The 13277-nt window shown below is 46.6% G+C and overlaps 1 protein-coding gene across 10 annotated transcripts in view; it reads left to right on the forward strand.

Moving 5' to 3' along the window:
- CDCA2 (cell division cycle associated 2) overlaps window positions 1–13277 on the forward strand; it is a 168862-nt gene that overhangs the window by 65487 nt on the left and 90098 nt on the right. For all 10 annotated transcript variants that reach the window (XM_033947519.1, XM_033947518.1, XM_033947520.1 and 7 more), the window contains 2 exons: window positions 2348–2433; window positions 13055–13183. In XM_033947519.1, the coding sequence (XP_033803410.1) occupies window positions 2348–2433; window positions 13055–13183 (215 nt within the window). The remainder of the gene's footprint in view (window positions 1–2347; window positions 2434–13054; window positions 13184–13277) is intronic.

Here is a 13277-nt window from a genome sequence, read left to right on the forward strand (position 1 = left end):
CCAGAGGTGTAGCGAGCGCTGCTAACCCAGTCGGTCGCTGCCTCGAGTTCTGGCTTCAGCTGCTGAGCTATACCAAGCGGAATCACGCTTTTGTGTTGCTGTTCAACGCTGAGCGGCTTCATGAATGACTCCCGCGAAAGTGTGCAGTGCCTGGCAGGGAGGGAGATGGGTGCAGTGCCTGGCAGGGAGGAGGCACTGGGTGCAAATCCTGACAGGGCACTTGAATATTAAGCTGCCCGACTTATATTCAAGTCAACCATTTTTCCTCCTTTTGGGGGAAAATCGGGGTCTCGACTTATATTCAGATCGACTTGATTTGAGTTTATATGGTATAGCTTATTTGAAGGTGCAGTCTACAAAATTGTACACAATATTCTAAATGAGATCTCACCAGAATCTTATACAGGGACATCAAAACCTCCTTTTTCCTACTGGCCATTCCTCTCCCTATGCACCCAAGCATCTGTTGCCCTTTCAACCTGTTGGCCATCATAAGATCATCACATTCATACTATTACACCCAAGTCCTGCTCCTCTTTTGTGTAGAAAAATTCTTCATCCTCTAAAGTTTACAGTTCCCTTTTGTTTTTGCAGCCCAAAAGCACGATCTTGCATTTCTTAGCATTAAATCTTAGCTACCAAACTTCAGACCATTCCTCAAGCTTCATCAGGTTCTTCCTAATGCTATCCACAACATCAGAGTTTGGTATCATCCACAAAGAGGGCCATGTTTCTTGACTTGTTCAGACTAAACCTGGCAAACAATTTGTGTAATTTACTGAAATAATAGTATAACTTACCTGAATAGCAAAACAGTTTCAACCTTCAAGGTTCTACTGGCCTTTTATGTGATGTAATATGTGTATTGTGAGGTAAACATTTTGTTCCAGCATGTATAGGACTAGTTTGATATTTTTTTTTTAAAATTCACATAATGCCAAACCTTATTCAAGCCTAACATAGGTAATGTTAGAAATACAGACTACTCTTGTACAGAAGTGAACATAGTTTTGCATCTGCGTTATGTGACCTCTAAAATGAGAATGTGCATCGTGGGTGTGCACCTGTGGAACAGTCTACCTGGTCATCTGAGATTATGCACGGAATGTGTCAACTTTGAGAAATTATTAAAGACCCAACTATTTTTGATGCCTATATGTAGGTAGTAGAAACAATTCCTGTGCCCTGTTGGACATGTGGCTGTCTCATTCATGTAAATCATGAATATCGCCTATGATTGTTTTTATAGATATGCAGATAATGAAAATTGTCTTGTCGATAGTCTTATGAAATTTCTATGAATGTATTTGATATTGGAAACTGCCTAGATTCAGGCGATATATCTCTATCACTGGAGTCTTTTCCTTATGCTTTGTAGGAAGATACTGGGAAATATTTATGAATGTGTAAAAATGGTTGGAGTTGGAGTTCATTAATCAAGATTTGTTACAATTCCTTGAAGTAATGGTGTGTAAAATTTCTTGGGTAGAATAAGTTACATTTTTCTGTTCATACTGCTTGCATTGGTTTCACATTTGCTTAACGGTGCTAATCTATGACCTCTCTTTGGAATGCTAATTCTTCTCACTTTGTTAAATAACGCAGCATGCATATACTTCTTTTTACTTTGATTGTAAAAGTGATGGCAGCCTAATGAGTTAGTAAATATAAATATTCCTGTATAACAAAATTATTTAATTACTTTCCATCAAGGGTGAGCAGATGAGCTGCTCATAGAGTAGAGGCAAACTTCTCACAACCTTTCAGCGAGAGCACTTTTAACCAGCTCTTTGTCATAAGTCCAGATTAGTCAACTTTTTTTTTTTTTTTAACTTATTCACTTATTCAATGTTTTCTCAATTATCTTCAAATATAGTTTACTTAAAAACTTATCTTAAGCTTCATGCAAAGTGATGAGTCTTATTCACTGACATGGATCCCTGTTTCGCCGTGGGAGGTTTCAAGACAAAATCTCCCCTTCAGTATACAGACTCCTCTGTTAAAATTCTTATTCTATTGGTACTGCACTTGGGATGCTGTGTACTTGACTTTACCAAGAAACAGAGTAATTGTAGCTGTAAGGGTGACTTCTATTGGTTCTCTGTGGCTTTTAGCAAGGAGAAGACCAGTATAACACTAGCTAAAAGGAAGAAAACAATCTCATCCCCCCAAAAACAAAACAAAATCCAAAGCTATTGGAACTACACTTAAACAGATTTGCTTTTACTGTGTTGAAAATTGCTACAGTTCTGAAACTTGCTATATGGAGTGAACAGCACATTGAGAGTGCAATGCGAATCATACATCTAACAGTAAAATTGTACTTGCTATTTGTTTTAAACTGAAGGAGCTGTTCCATCAACTTCAGATACCACACTTGAAGAGACTTCCCTTCCCAACGTCAGAACAACACGGTCTTGTACAAGGAAAAAAGTAAGTCATCCCCTAACTCCCCTCATACTTTTCCAATCTGGCATTATGATATTTAGCCATCCTTACAGTAATCCATGTTCCAGTGCAATAGGTGAGACATTCTAGACAATAGGGTTATTTCCCCATGCTCTGCAGAAGGAATCCACTCCAGATTTTTCATTCTGCCTCTGTAGTACTTCACTAATCAGTTTAGTGCCCTCTACGGTCTTTCCTTCTGCAAGCATGTCTGCAGCTGTGTGTGTTCTGCTTTCCCCATTCGATGTAGTTTCGTCCCCTTTGCGGGTGTTTTCGCGTTTGAAGAAAATTTGGAGCTCTGCCTGCTTGAGAATTCACAAACTTTGGTCTGTAGCTGACAGGCAAATCCCTTTTGGGTACCTGTTAGCCAGTCTGCATAGTTTTCCTTGGCGCTCAGGGCTGTCCCTGAAGTAGTCTTCTGTTAAGCAGGGGTCGAGCGCAGACTGCTATTTATTTATTTTATTTATGTAAAACATTTTTAATCTGCCTTTATCCAAGGCGGCTTACAAATTTCCATACATAATAAAGTTGTAAAATAAAAAGACATACATCAAATAGAGGAAAATTTAGAGTTACAATAGTCTATCTGCCTAGCCACACATTAGGCACGCTTAGGGGGGCTCAGCGATATTCTGCAGCATGCCGACTGCATTTTCGCTCCTCTGCCCATCCTGGTGTGCATCTGGCGGTCCGCTTGAGTGGAGGCATAGTCAGATAGTGGAGTCTGACTAGCAGCCCGAATAACAGCTTTGTGAGAGCATTTCCAGCACTGAGGCAGTGAATTCTTGTACAGCTACTGAGAAAGAGCTGTGAGCAGGTGGAGTCCAGTGTCTCGGGTCACAGTGAGTACAAGAATCTATCGGGGAAAGTTTAAAAAGTGGGGGTTTCTGAGTTTCTGCATGTTCCCCTGTGTTCCCTCCCTCCTGTAAAATCCTAAAATCGCCATTTTTGGACTTTGGGAAGTATGAGAAATATCACGATTTTGGTGCCGGCAGCCATCTTTAATTTTTAGAAATCTCTTTTTCTTTTCCCTACTTCTTCGAAACTTCAAATTTTGCCTGGGAAATTGCTGTGAAGGAGTCTCCTCATGTGGATTCATGTCAGGATTACGTAAACTTAGTACTTTTAGAATGTCCTTGTGCCACATGCTGCTAGGAGAGGAGAGGGGGCTGTAGCATTCGGCTTAACTTTCCCTCCACAGATTGCTCAGCTAGCCCGGCAGGGCGGCTTCCATTACTTTTGGGGCTTTCACAGCTGGATCTTCAATCAGCCTGGCTGCGGACTTTCTGCAGCCTAAGACATGCGTATTTAAGTCATCTAAGGGTGATTTTATCCCCCAAGAGCTATGGCCCCCATAGGAAAAAGCAAGTTGTCACATCTATTAAGGACTGTAGGGGTGTTTGCTTTAAGGAGAAGCCTCAGTTTATGGAGCAGTTTAAGTACTATAGGGAACAATATGATCAGAGGGAGTTCTCCATTTTAGACTGGGTTCAATTTTTTAAGACCTACAATTACCTCAATTCATATAGGAACAGCTTGGTGCTCTAAATGCTCCTATTCTTTAGCAACTCTCCAGACCACAGGTGTCAAAGTCGGTCCTCGAGGGCCAGAATCCAGTCAGGTTTTCAGGATTTCCCCAATGAATCTGCATGAGATCTATTTGCATGCACTGCCTTCAATGCATATTCATTGGGGAAATCCAGAAAACCCGACTGGATTCCGGCCCTCGAGGAGGGACTTTGACACCCCTGCTCCAGACCTTTATAGCTGAAATAGGAATCTTCAGATGGGTATTTATCTTATGACCAGCAGGTGGAGACTGAAACAAAACTTTGGAACTGTACATAATAGGTTGCTCCCCCTTATTCCCTCAGTCTTCTTTCAGTGTCCAGCAGGTGTGAGCGAGTTGTACCCATCTCCCTTGGTAGGGGTGTTGGAATTTGTTTAGGGCTTCTTGTCCCCTTTTTGGTGCCGGATTGAGCTTGGGGGTCCGTCCAACCTCTGGGATGTCAAACCTGGTGGATCGCGTGCTAGGTCCCTCCCTCCCTTTCCTCCACCTCTCCAACATTTTTTTTTAGGTGTCTCAGCAGTAAGCCTTGCCCCAAATTCAAGTAAGGCATACTGCTTTGAGAGCCAGTGGGGGTCTGTTCTGTGAAAAAAAAAAATCCTGAGGCAGTGCCAATTGCTTTCCCTTTAAATTTAATGTAATTTACTGTATTTTTTAATTAACTAGCACTTTTCTTTTAGTTAGTTAGCATATGGAGCAATGAGCACTTTAGAAGGGAAAAAGTGCTCATTGTGCTCCAGATGCGAGGCACTCGCAGCCGGGCTGTGTAAACGCTGTGTAGCCTGGAGCAGTGGAGGAGCCTCATCTGCAGCAGGTGCCAATAGCCAGGGCTCCCTGCTGAAGATGCTTCGCGAGTCGGCTACTGAAAGTGGGGAAGCCCTGGCTTCCCCAGCCACCCATGGAGGGATTTCCTCAGCCGCCGACAGTAAGGGTAAAAAGGATTCCCTTACCGCTGAAGCAACTTGGGATTTCCTATCAGCTGCTGCCAGCTTGCCTGTTTTAGCGGCTGGAACAGTTCAGGCTTCCCAGCCGTTACAGGCACTGGAGGGGTTATTTTTAACGTGAATTTCACCATTTTTGGCAGCAAAGCCCTCTATTTTCTCTGCAGCCTCAGGTGACCTTCCCCCTGTCTTGGAAAAACATGGGCAGGTTTCTGCTGGGTCCCCTGCTGTGGCAGGGAGTCCCATGGGACTGTCGGGGGGGGGGGGGAATTTTCCCCAGACTTATTTTTTGCTTTGTGCAGAGCTTATTTTCAGGCAGTCCAGGGGGGAAAGTCTGCGGTGGGCCCGGGGGTCTTGAGGGGGGTTGTTCCCTCCATGTCCCCTGCGATTTTGCCCCCCTCTACTCCTTTACCACCCCTCCTCATCTCTCATCCAAGCACCCGCGGGTGGCCTGGGACGAAGACTTGTGATCTGAGGAGCATCTGGACCTGGATGAGGACCTGGACCCTTGGGGAGATCTCCAGGATCCTCTTGAGGGGATGGCCACTGGTAGCGGGGCCTCGGCTTTTCTGGCTATCGGCGAGGAGGTGTCCGTGGTGCGCCTTTTTCAGAGAGATGAGCTCCCAGATTTAATTCAGGTTTCCTCGGTGTTGCATTTTGAGGAGATGCCGCTGGAGACTCCACTGGTGGGGGACCCTCTTCTCCAGGAGATCCGCTCTGCGCCCCACTCTTTTAATATGCATGAGGATATTCAAGATATTATCCTGGCACAATGGAATACGCTGGAGGCATCTTTTCATTTTTCACCTCCATGGCTCGTTTGTATCCCATCCCAGAGGGGGATAGGGCTACCTTGAAGTCGCTGGTTGTGGATGCTAAATGGCATACCATGCCCGTAGAGAGTGATTCTGCCTTACGGGACTCTGAGGAGCATAAATTGGAGACCATCCTTAAACAGAATTTTGATGTCTCTGCCTTGGGGGTCCAGGTGGCTATTTGTGGGAGGATCGTGGCTCGCGCCGTGTTTCAGTGGGCTGAGCGTGTTCTTAATCGTAAGTCTGATGACTAGTCCTTGGTGGATCAAGAGGTGGCGAAGATTGAGATGGCAGCCTCTTTCCTCTCGGATGTCCTCTATGACTTGGTAAGGACTTCCGCCAAGTCTATAGCTTTTGGGGTGGCCACACGTAGTACCTTGTGACTCCACGCTTGGTTGGCGGATGCGGCATCCAAGACTAAATTCACAAAATTTCCCTTTAAGGGGTCTTATTTTGTTTGGAGAGGAGTTGGATAAGTTAGTTCAGACTCTGACAGACTCTAAGGTTCTCCGCCTGCCAGAAGACTGCATCCGACAGGCTGGTAGGGAGGGCTCTGCGGGATTTCCGCAGATAGCGTATGGAGCTGCTACCTTCCCGACTTCTGGGTTTTCCCAGGATCATTTCTATCAGCGCATGCAGTCATTTTGGGGGGGCCCTTCGGAGGCTGGGAATCCCTCCACCGGTTCACCCACAGCATGTCCTTGCCAGCAACCCTGGTTCCGGTGGGTGCCCGGCTGCATGAGTTCTCTCTGCGATGGGCAGAGATCACGTCCGATTAGTGGGTCCTGGAGGTAATTCAAGACGGTTACGCACTGGAGTTTGTCCACTCCCTGCCAGATCGTATTCTAGCTTCTCCTTGTCAGGCAGAGTGGAAGCAGCAGGCCTTTCACCAGACCCTTCAAAAGTTGCTAGATCTCAAAGCTGTTGTTTCTTTGCCCCCTCAGGAGTATGGCACCAGCAGGCACTTGATTTACTTTGTGGTGCCCAAAAAGGACCTTTTGGCCCATCTTAGATTTGAAAGGGGTCAACAGGGTTCTCAAAGTTCCGTCTTTTCGCATGGAGACACTGTGGTCGGTGATCCTGGTGGTTCAGCCGGGGGAGTAACTGACCTCTCTTGACTAATTCAGGTCTCCCATCAGCGTTTCCTTCACTTTGTGATCTTGGGTCAGCACTATCAGTTCTGTGCACTTCCCTTTGGTCTGGCCACAGTTTTGCGGACATTCACCAAGGTTTTGGTGGTCTTGCGCAAGGAGGGCATTCTAGTACATCCCTACTTGGACGACTGGTTGATTCGGGCAAAATCATTCCAGGAGAGCACCCGGGTCACAGCTCGGGTGGTGGAGTTCCTGCAGTCACTGTGGGATGGGTTATCAACCTTGCCAAGAGCCGGTTGGCTCCCTCGTAGCCCCTGGAGTACCTTGGGGTTATATTCGACACCTCCTTGAGGAAGGTCTTCCTCCCAGAGGCCGGATAAGCAAATTGCAGTCCCAGATTCGCCTGCTTATGGCGTCCCTGGGTCCTCAGGCGCAGGATTTCCTCCAAGTCTTGAGGTCGATGGTGGCTTCCCTAGACATAGTGAGGGGTGTTCGAGCGCATATGCGTCCTCTTCAGTATGCTGTACTTCTTAGGTGGTCGCCCCAGAGGCACAGTCTAGATCTCCCTGTACCCCTGAGGGGTTTAGCTCGCTGCAGTCTTCGTTGGTGGCTCCAGTCCTCCCATCTAGTTCAAGGTGTGAGTCTGGATCAGCCCCATTGGACGATTCTTCTCATGGATGCCAGTCTTTTTGATTGTGGCGCTCAGTGTCTGGGTCACTCGGCTCAGGGCGGAGGAGTCGTCCTGGTCGATCAACGTTCTGGACACCAGAGCCATCCGTCTGGCACTGTTAGCCTTCCATTCCTTCTTGATGGGAAAGTCGGTCCAAGTTCTGTCAGAGTATGCCACGGCAGTGGCCTATGTCGATTATCAGGGGGGCACCAAGAGCACTCTGGTGGCGCAGGAGGCGGCTCTGCTCATGTTCTGGGCAGAGTCTCATCTTCAGGATATTTCAGATTCCCACATTGCAGGTGTAGAGAATGTTCATGTGGACTTCCTCAGTCGTCACGTGCTAGATCCCGGAGAGTGGTGTCTAAGCCACGGGGCTTTTCAGTTGATAGTGCAAGCTTGAGGTCAGCCCTTCATGGACCTGATGGCCATGAGTGTCAACGCCAAAACGCCCCGCTTCTTCAGTCGTCGCAGAGATGGTCAGGCAGAGGGTCTAGATGCTCTGGTTCAACCATGGCCGATGGAGAGTCTGTTGTACGTGTTTCCTCCGTGGCCCTTAGTGGGCAGAGTTCTTTTCCGCATTGTTTGTCATCTGGGCCTTGTGATTATGGTGGCCCCATATTGGCCCAGGCGTCCGTGGTATGCAGACCGTGGTATGCAGGTCCATGGTATGCAGACCTGGTCCGTAGTATGCAGATCTGGTAGCGGATCCTATGCCTCTCTTCTGACCTTCTGACACAGGGTCCCATTCCAGTGTTCGATGCGGGTTCCTTTTGTCTTTCGGCTTGGCTCTTGAAAGGGATTGCCTAGGTAAAAAGGGGTATTCCGATAAAGTAATTTCCACTCTGTTGGGGTCCCGGAGACTTTCTACTTCTCAGACTTATATATGAGTTTGGCGTATATTTGAGGAGTGGTGTGCTGCGCGTGGAGTGGTCTCTTCTTGCGCTTCCCTGCCTAACATCTTAGAGTTGTTGTAGGATGGCCTAGACAGGGGCTTGGCTTGGTCTTCTCTCTGGGTTCAGCTTGCGGACTTGTCAGCTTTTTGTGGGTTGTTGCGAGGTCAGTGTCTCGCTGCCATTCCTGATGATATTAGCTTATGAGCGGCCAGATTGCTCAAGCCTCCTGTGTGTCTGTCTGTTCCATCTTGGGATCTTAATTTGGTCTTCTCCGTGCTGGTGCGCCCGCCTTTTGAGCCCTTGGGTTCCTGCTCATTGAAGGACCTTATGCTTCTACTAGGTGTGTTTCTGAGTTGCAGGCTTTCTCTTGTAGGTCTCCCTTCCTGGAGTTTTTGAGGGAGTGGGTCGTATTGCCTTTTCATGTCAATCAGGCACTGGTCCTCCCGGTGTTGGGTAGTCGTGGAGGATCTTCTGATTAGAAAGAGTTGCACAAGTTGGATGTTGGTCGGGTCCTTCGCTCTTATGTGCAGAGGGCCCAGGAGATCAGGAAATCAGATCATCTTTTTGTTCTTCTAGCGGGTCCTTATACGGGGGATGGCGCGTCCAAGGCTACCATTGCGCGGTGGATCAAGGAGACTATTGCTTCTGGATACCTTCTTCAGAAGAAGCCTTTTCCGGATTTTCTCAAGGTTTATTCCACTCGGGGTCAGGCAGCTTCTTGGGCTGAGTATTCGCTGGTGCCTCCAATGGATATTTGTAATGCTGCAGTTTGGTCTTCCCCCTTCGGGGGCTCCACCCATGATGGGTACTGCTTTGGTTCGTCCTATCTGGAGAGTTGCTAAAGAAGGAGAAATTAGGTTCTTTCCTGCTAATTTTCTTTCTTTTAGCCTCTCCAGACTGGTATATCACCCCACCCTGCCTGTTGTCGTGTTGTTCTTGTGTGAAGATTTTTGCTTTTTTTGCGGGTTCTAGTATTTTTCTAGGGCCGGGGAGATCAAAGAACAGTGGCTGTGGCTTGGCTGCATAGCTGATGAGCTGTGGAGAACTTTGACATTTGCATTTGCTCCTTTGCATTTTCCAACAGCGTTCAGGTTTTATTAGTTGTTACTCCTATTCGGAGTCCTGTTTTCTGTTTATGGTTTTTAGTTCTGCTTGGCTATTTGACAGACTGAGGGAATAAGGGGGAGAGTAACCTATCATGTACAGTTCCAAAGTTTTGCTTCAGTCAGGCACTGGTCATGATGGTCATGATGAGATATATACCCATCTATAAGATTCCTAATTCAGCTATACAGGTCTGGAGAGGCTAAAAGAAAGAAAATTAGCAAGTAAGAACCTAATTCAAATTCGCCTGCCTCTGCTTCAAAACCCTAACTGGCTCATCCCCGATATACCTGTCACGCCACTTCGTGTTCCCAGCCTCTAACTGTACTCGCAATGCCTACCTATTTGCCTACCCCTCTCCAAAGGGATGTATCTACAAAAGATTCCTCGACATAACCCTCTCTTTCCACGCTGGCAAATGGAATGACTGCTTGACCACCCTCATCTCTCTTGTCCCAACTTACCTATCCTTCAGGAAATCTCTCAAATCATATCTCTTTGATAAATTCCTCTAACTCCCGCCCTCCCAACCAAACTACTAATCTCGACCTCGCCTCCCTTCCTACCCTTCCTCTCCCTTCTCACCTTTTTACCTCTTCTTCCCTGGTTTTTCCTTCCCCTTTCTGCACCCTCTTGTAACTGTTATTGGATCATTTTATAATTGCCACTGGTTTATACCATACACTTGATAACTAATTCTCTGTATCTTCATTGCATATGTACAGTCTCTTCTCCTGTAAACTGCCCTGAACTGTTTTGTGGTATTCTGTATCTTCGCTGTATATGTACAGTCTCTTCTCCTGTAAACCGCTCTGAACTGTTTTGTGGTATTGCGGTATACAAAAATAAAGTTATTATTAGTTATTATTATTAATTTCTCCTTTCTACAGAGGAAGTTAAGCAAGGTATAAAGCATCTCAAGTTAGCCAAGGCACCAGGGCCAGATGGGTTTGCGATAGAGAGTTGCGCGGGGACAGAAATCCCACCCGTCCCTGCCAAAGTCCCACTCATCCCCGTGAGGAGTCCCCACCCATCCCCGTGAGGAATCCCTCCGTCCCCAACCGTCCCCGTGAGGAATCCCCTCCGACCCCGCCCGTCCCTATAAACTTCAGAAATAGTTACTTCATTTAATTATGCTACTGAATTAAAGGCTCTGGTAGAAACCCATTTACAAATAAGCAAAAAGACTTTATTAATTTGGAAATATTAATTGGGAAGAATACATACTTTGTAAACGGGTTTCTACCAGAGCCTCTTTTGTTTATAAATTTTTATCAACACAACTAATATGCTACTTTATCCTGAAGCAAATAGAATTCTTTTCCTACCTTTGTTGCCTGGTTTCTGCTTTCCTCATGTTCTCATTCAGTTCCTTCCATCCACTGTCTCTCTTCCTTCTGCGTCTTCCATTTGCTCTGTTACTGTGCCTCTCCCTTTCTCCCCCCTTCCAAATTGATCTGGCACCCATCTTCTTCCCTCCGCTCCCCCCATAGTCTGGCATCTCTGTCTTCTTCCCTGCCAGCGTCTTCTCCCCACTCTCTCTTCCCCATTTCCTTTCAGCATCCTTCTCCCCCCCCCCATCTTCCCCATGTCCTTTCAGTGTCCTTCTCCCCCTCTGTCGTCCCCATGGCCTTTCAGCGTCCTTCTCCACCCTCCCTCCCGTCTTCCCCATGTCCTTTCAGCGTCCTTCTCCACCCCTTTGTCTTCCACAAGTGCTTTCAGTGTCCTTCCCCCCCACCCCCGTCTTCCTCATGGCCTTTCATCGTCCTTCTCCACCCCTTTGTCTTCCCCAGTGCTTTCAGCGTCCTTCTCCCCCCTCCTTCTCTCCCGCCCCGGGTGCAGCACAGCCAACCAGGTCCCCTTACTTTTGTGACGCTTCCCCGACCGACAGACCGACAACAGCCCCGGTCTGACAAACCTCCCTGCCCTTAACCACGAATCTAAATTTCCTTCTTACAGCTGCTGTAAGAAGGTAATTTAGATTCGCGATTAAGGGCAGAGAGGTTTGTCGGACCGGGGCTGTTGTCGGTCGGTCGGGGAAGCGCCACAAAAGTAAAGGAACCTGGCCGGCTGTGCTGCAACTGGGGCGGACCGCCCTCCTCCCTTGGTAGCCACTCGAGTCGTGAGGCTACTCTCCTCCTTATCTGCCCTGCCTGCAACACAGAGCCGAACGGAAGTCTTCCCGACGTCAGCGCTGACGTCGGGAAGACTTCCGTTCGGCTCTGTGCTGCAAACAGAGCAGGTAGGGAGAAAAGCCGCGCGACTTAGTACTTCCAGCCCCGCAGGAACCCCGTGACCCTCAGAGGCGTCCCCACGGGATCCCCGTGACCCTAGGGGGCGTCCCCACGGGATTCCCGCGACCCTAGGGGGCATTCCCACGGGATCCCCGTGACCCGAAGGGGGAACCCGCGGGATTCCCGTCGTCCCCGTTCCCGTGCAGCTCTCTAGTTTGGGACAGAGTACTATAAAATATTGACTGACTTGGTGGCCAAGCCTTTGTGTAATTGCTATCAGATGTTGTTGAAGGGGGCCTTGGTATGGAGTCCAAAACATAGCACATATTACCTTGTTACCCAAGCCAGGGAAAGATCGATTGCAGGTGGGCTCATTTAGGCCTATTTCCTTTTTGAATCAGGATGCCAAGCTGCTAGCAGCAATAATGGCCAGTAAGCTAAATAAATACTTCCTTGATAATAGAAACTGACCAAGTGGGATTTGTTCCTAATCAATATGCCTCTATGAATATCATCAAGGCATTGGTGGCAATACATGAACAGAGGGGTAAGGGTGGTACATTAGCCATTGCTGGCCTTGACATGGAAAAAGCATTTGACAGCATCTTCTGGAAGTATTTATTCTGGGTTCTGTTGAAATATGGCCTACAGGGAAACTTTGTACAATGGATTACTGGGATATATACTCTTCTGCAGGCACATCTTTTGATTAATAGTAAATTGATAACTCCTTTGATTTAAAAAGGGGCACAAGGCAGGCCTTTTTTTTTTTGGGGGGGGGGCCTTGAATCATTGGTTACAAAGCTTAGGCAAAGCATTGAATTAAAAAGACTTAGAGTTGGGGGTACTGAGTGCAGACTTACACTTTTTGCTGAAGATATATTGTTATTTTTAGATCAAGCTCCTAAACACTTACTGGTGGTATTGCAGACAGTTCAGGATTTTGGAAGAATCTCAAGTCTCCAAGTTATTTGTGAGAAGTTTGAGCTGATACCACTTTCTGGAGTGGGGAGAGAACCCTGGCATGTTCATACTTTTATTTTCCATAAAATATACTTGTAGGAAAAGCAGGTACAAATATTAAAGCAAATGTGTATGTATGTTTCCTTGAAAAATGATAAAATCCTTGGAGTAAAGAAAAATGCCTCTGAAGTTGTCTTAATAGTTTAAAAATTTCTCCCTAATAATACAGGAATGACAGGTTTGCCAGAAGTTTCCTGTTTACATTAATTTATTTGAAATTTAGAGTTTAACTTGTATTATCCTTATGTGTGTGTTTTCTGAACAGTGTGCTGACTTTGTGAAAAAGGCAGATGATTGTGACACTTCTACTTCAAAGCACGAGTGCTCTAAACAGCAAAAATTCAAAGATAAGCCACAAGCTAAGAGCACAAGACCTGTTAATAAAAATACTCAAGTAAGTCAATTATGTGCTAATTTAAGGTATTACTGTTTTTAGTCGTTTCTATTTACTAAAGTTCTAATTGATTTCCTTCCTGAGACCTGGTAAA

Source organism: Geotrypetes seraphini, chromosome 6 (genome assembly GCF_902459505.1).
Source record: "Geotrypetes seraphini chromosome 6, aGeoSer1.1, whole genome shotgun sequence".
Classification (NCBI taxonomy): domain Eukaryota; kingdom Metazoa; phylum Chordata; class Amphibia; order Gymnophiona; family Dermophiidae; genus Geotrypetes; species Geotrypetes seraphini.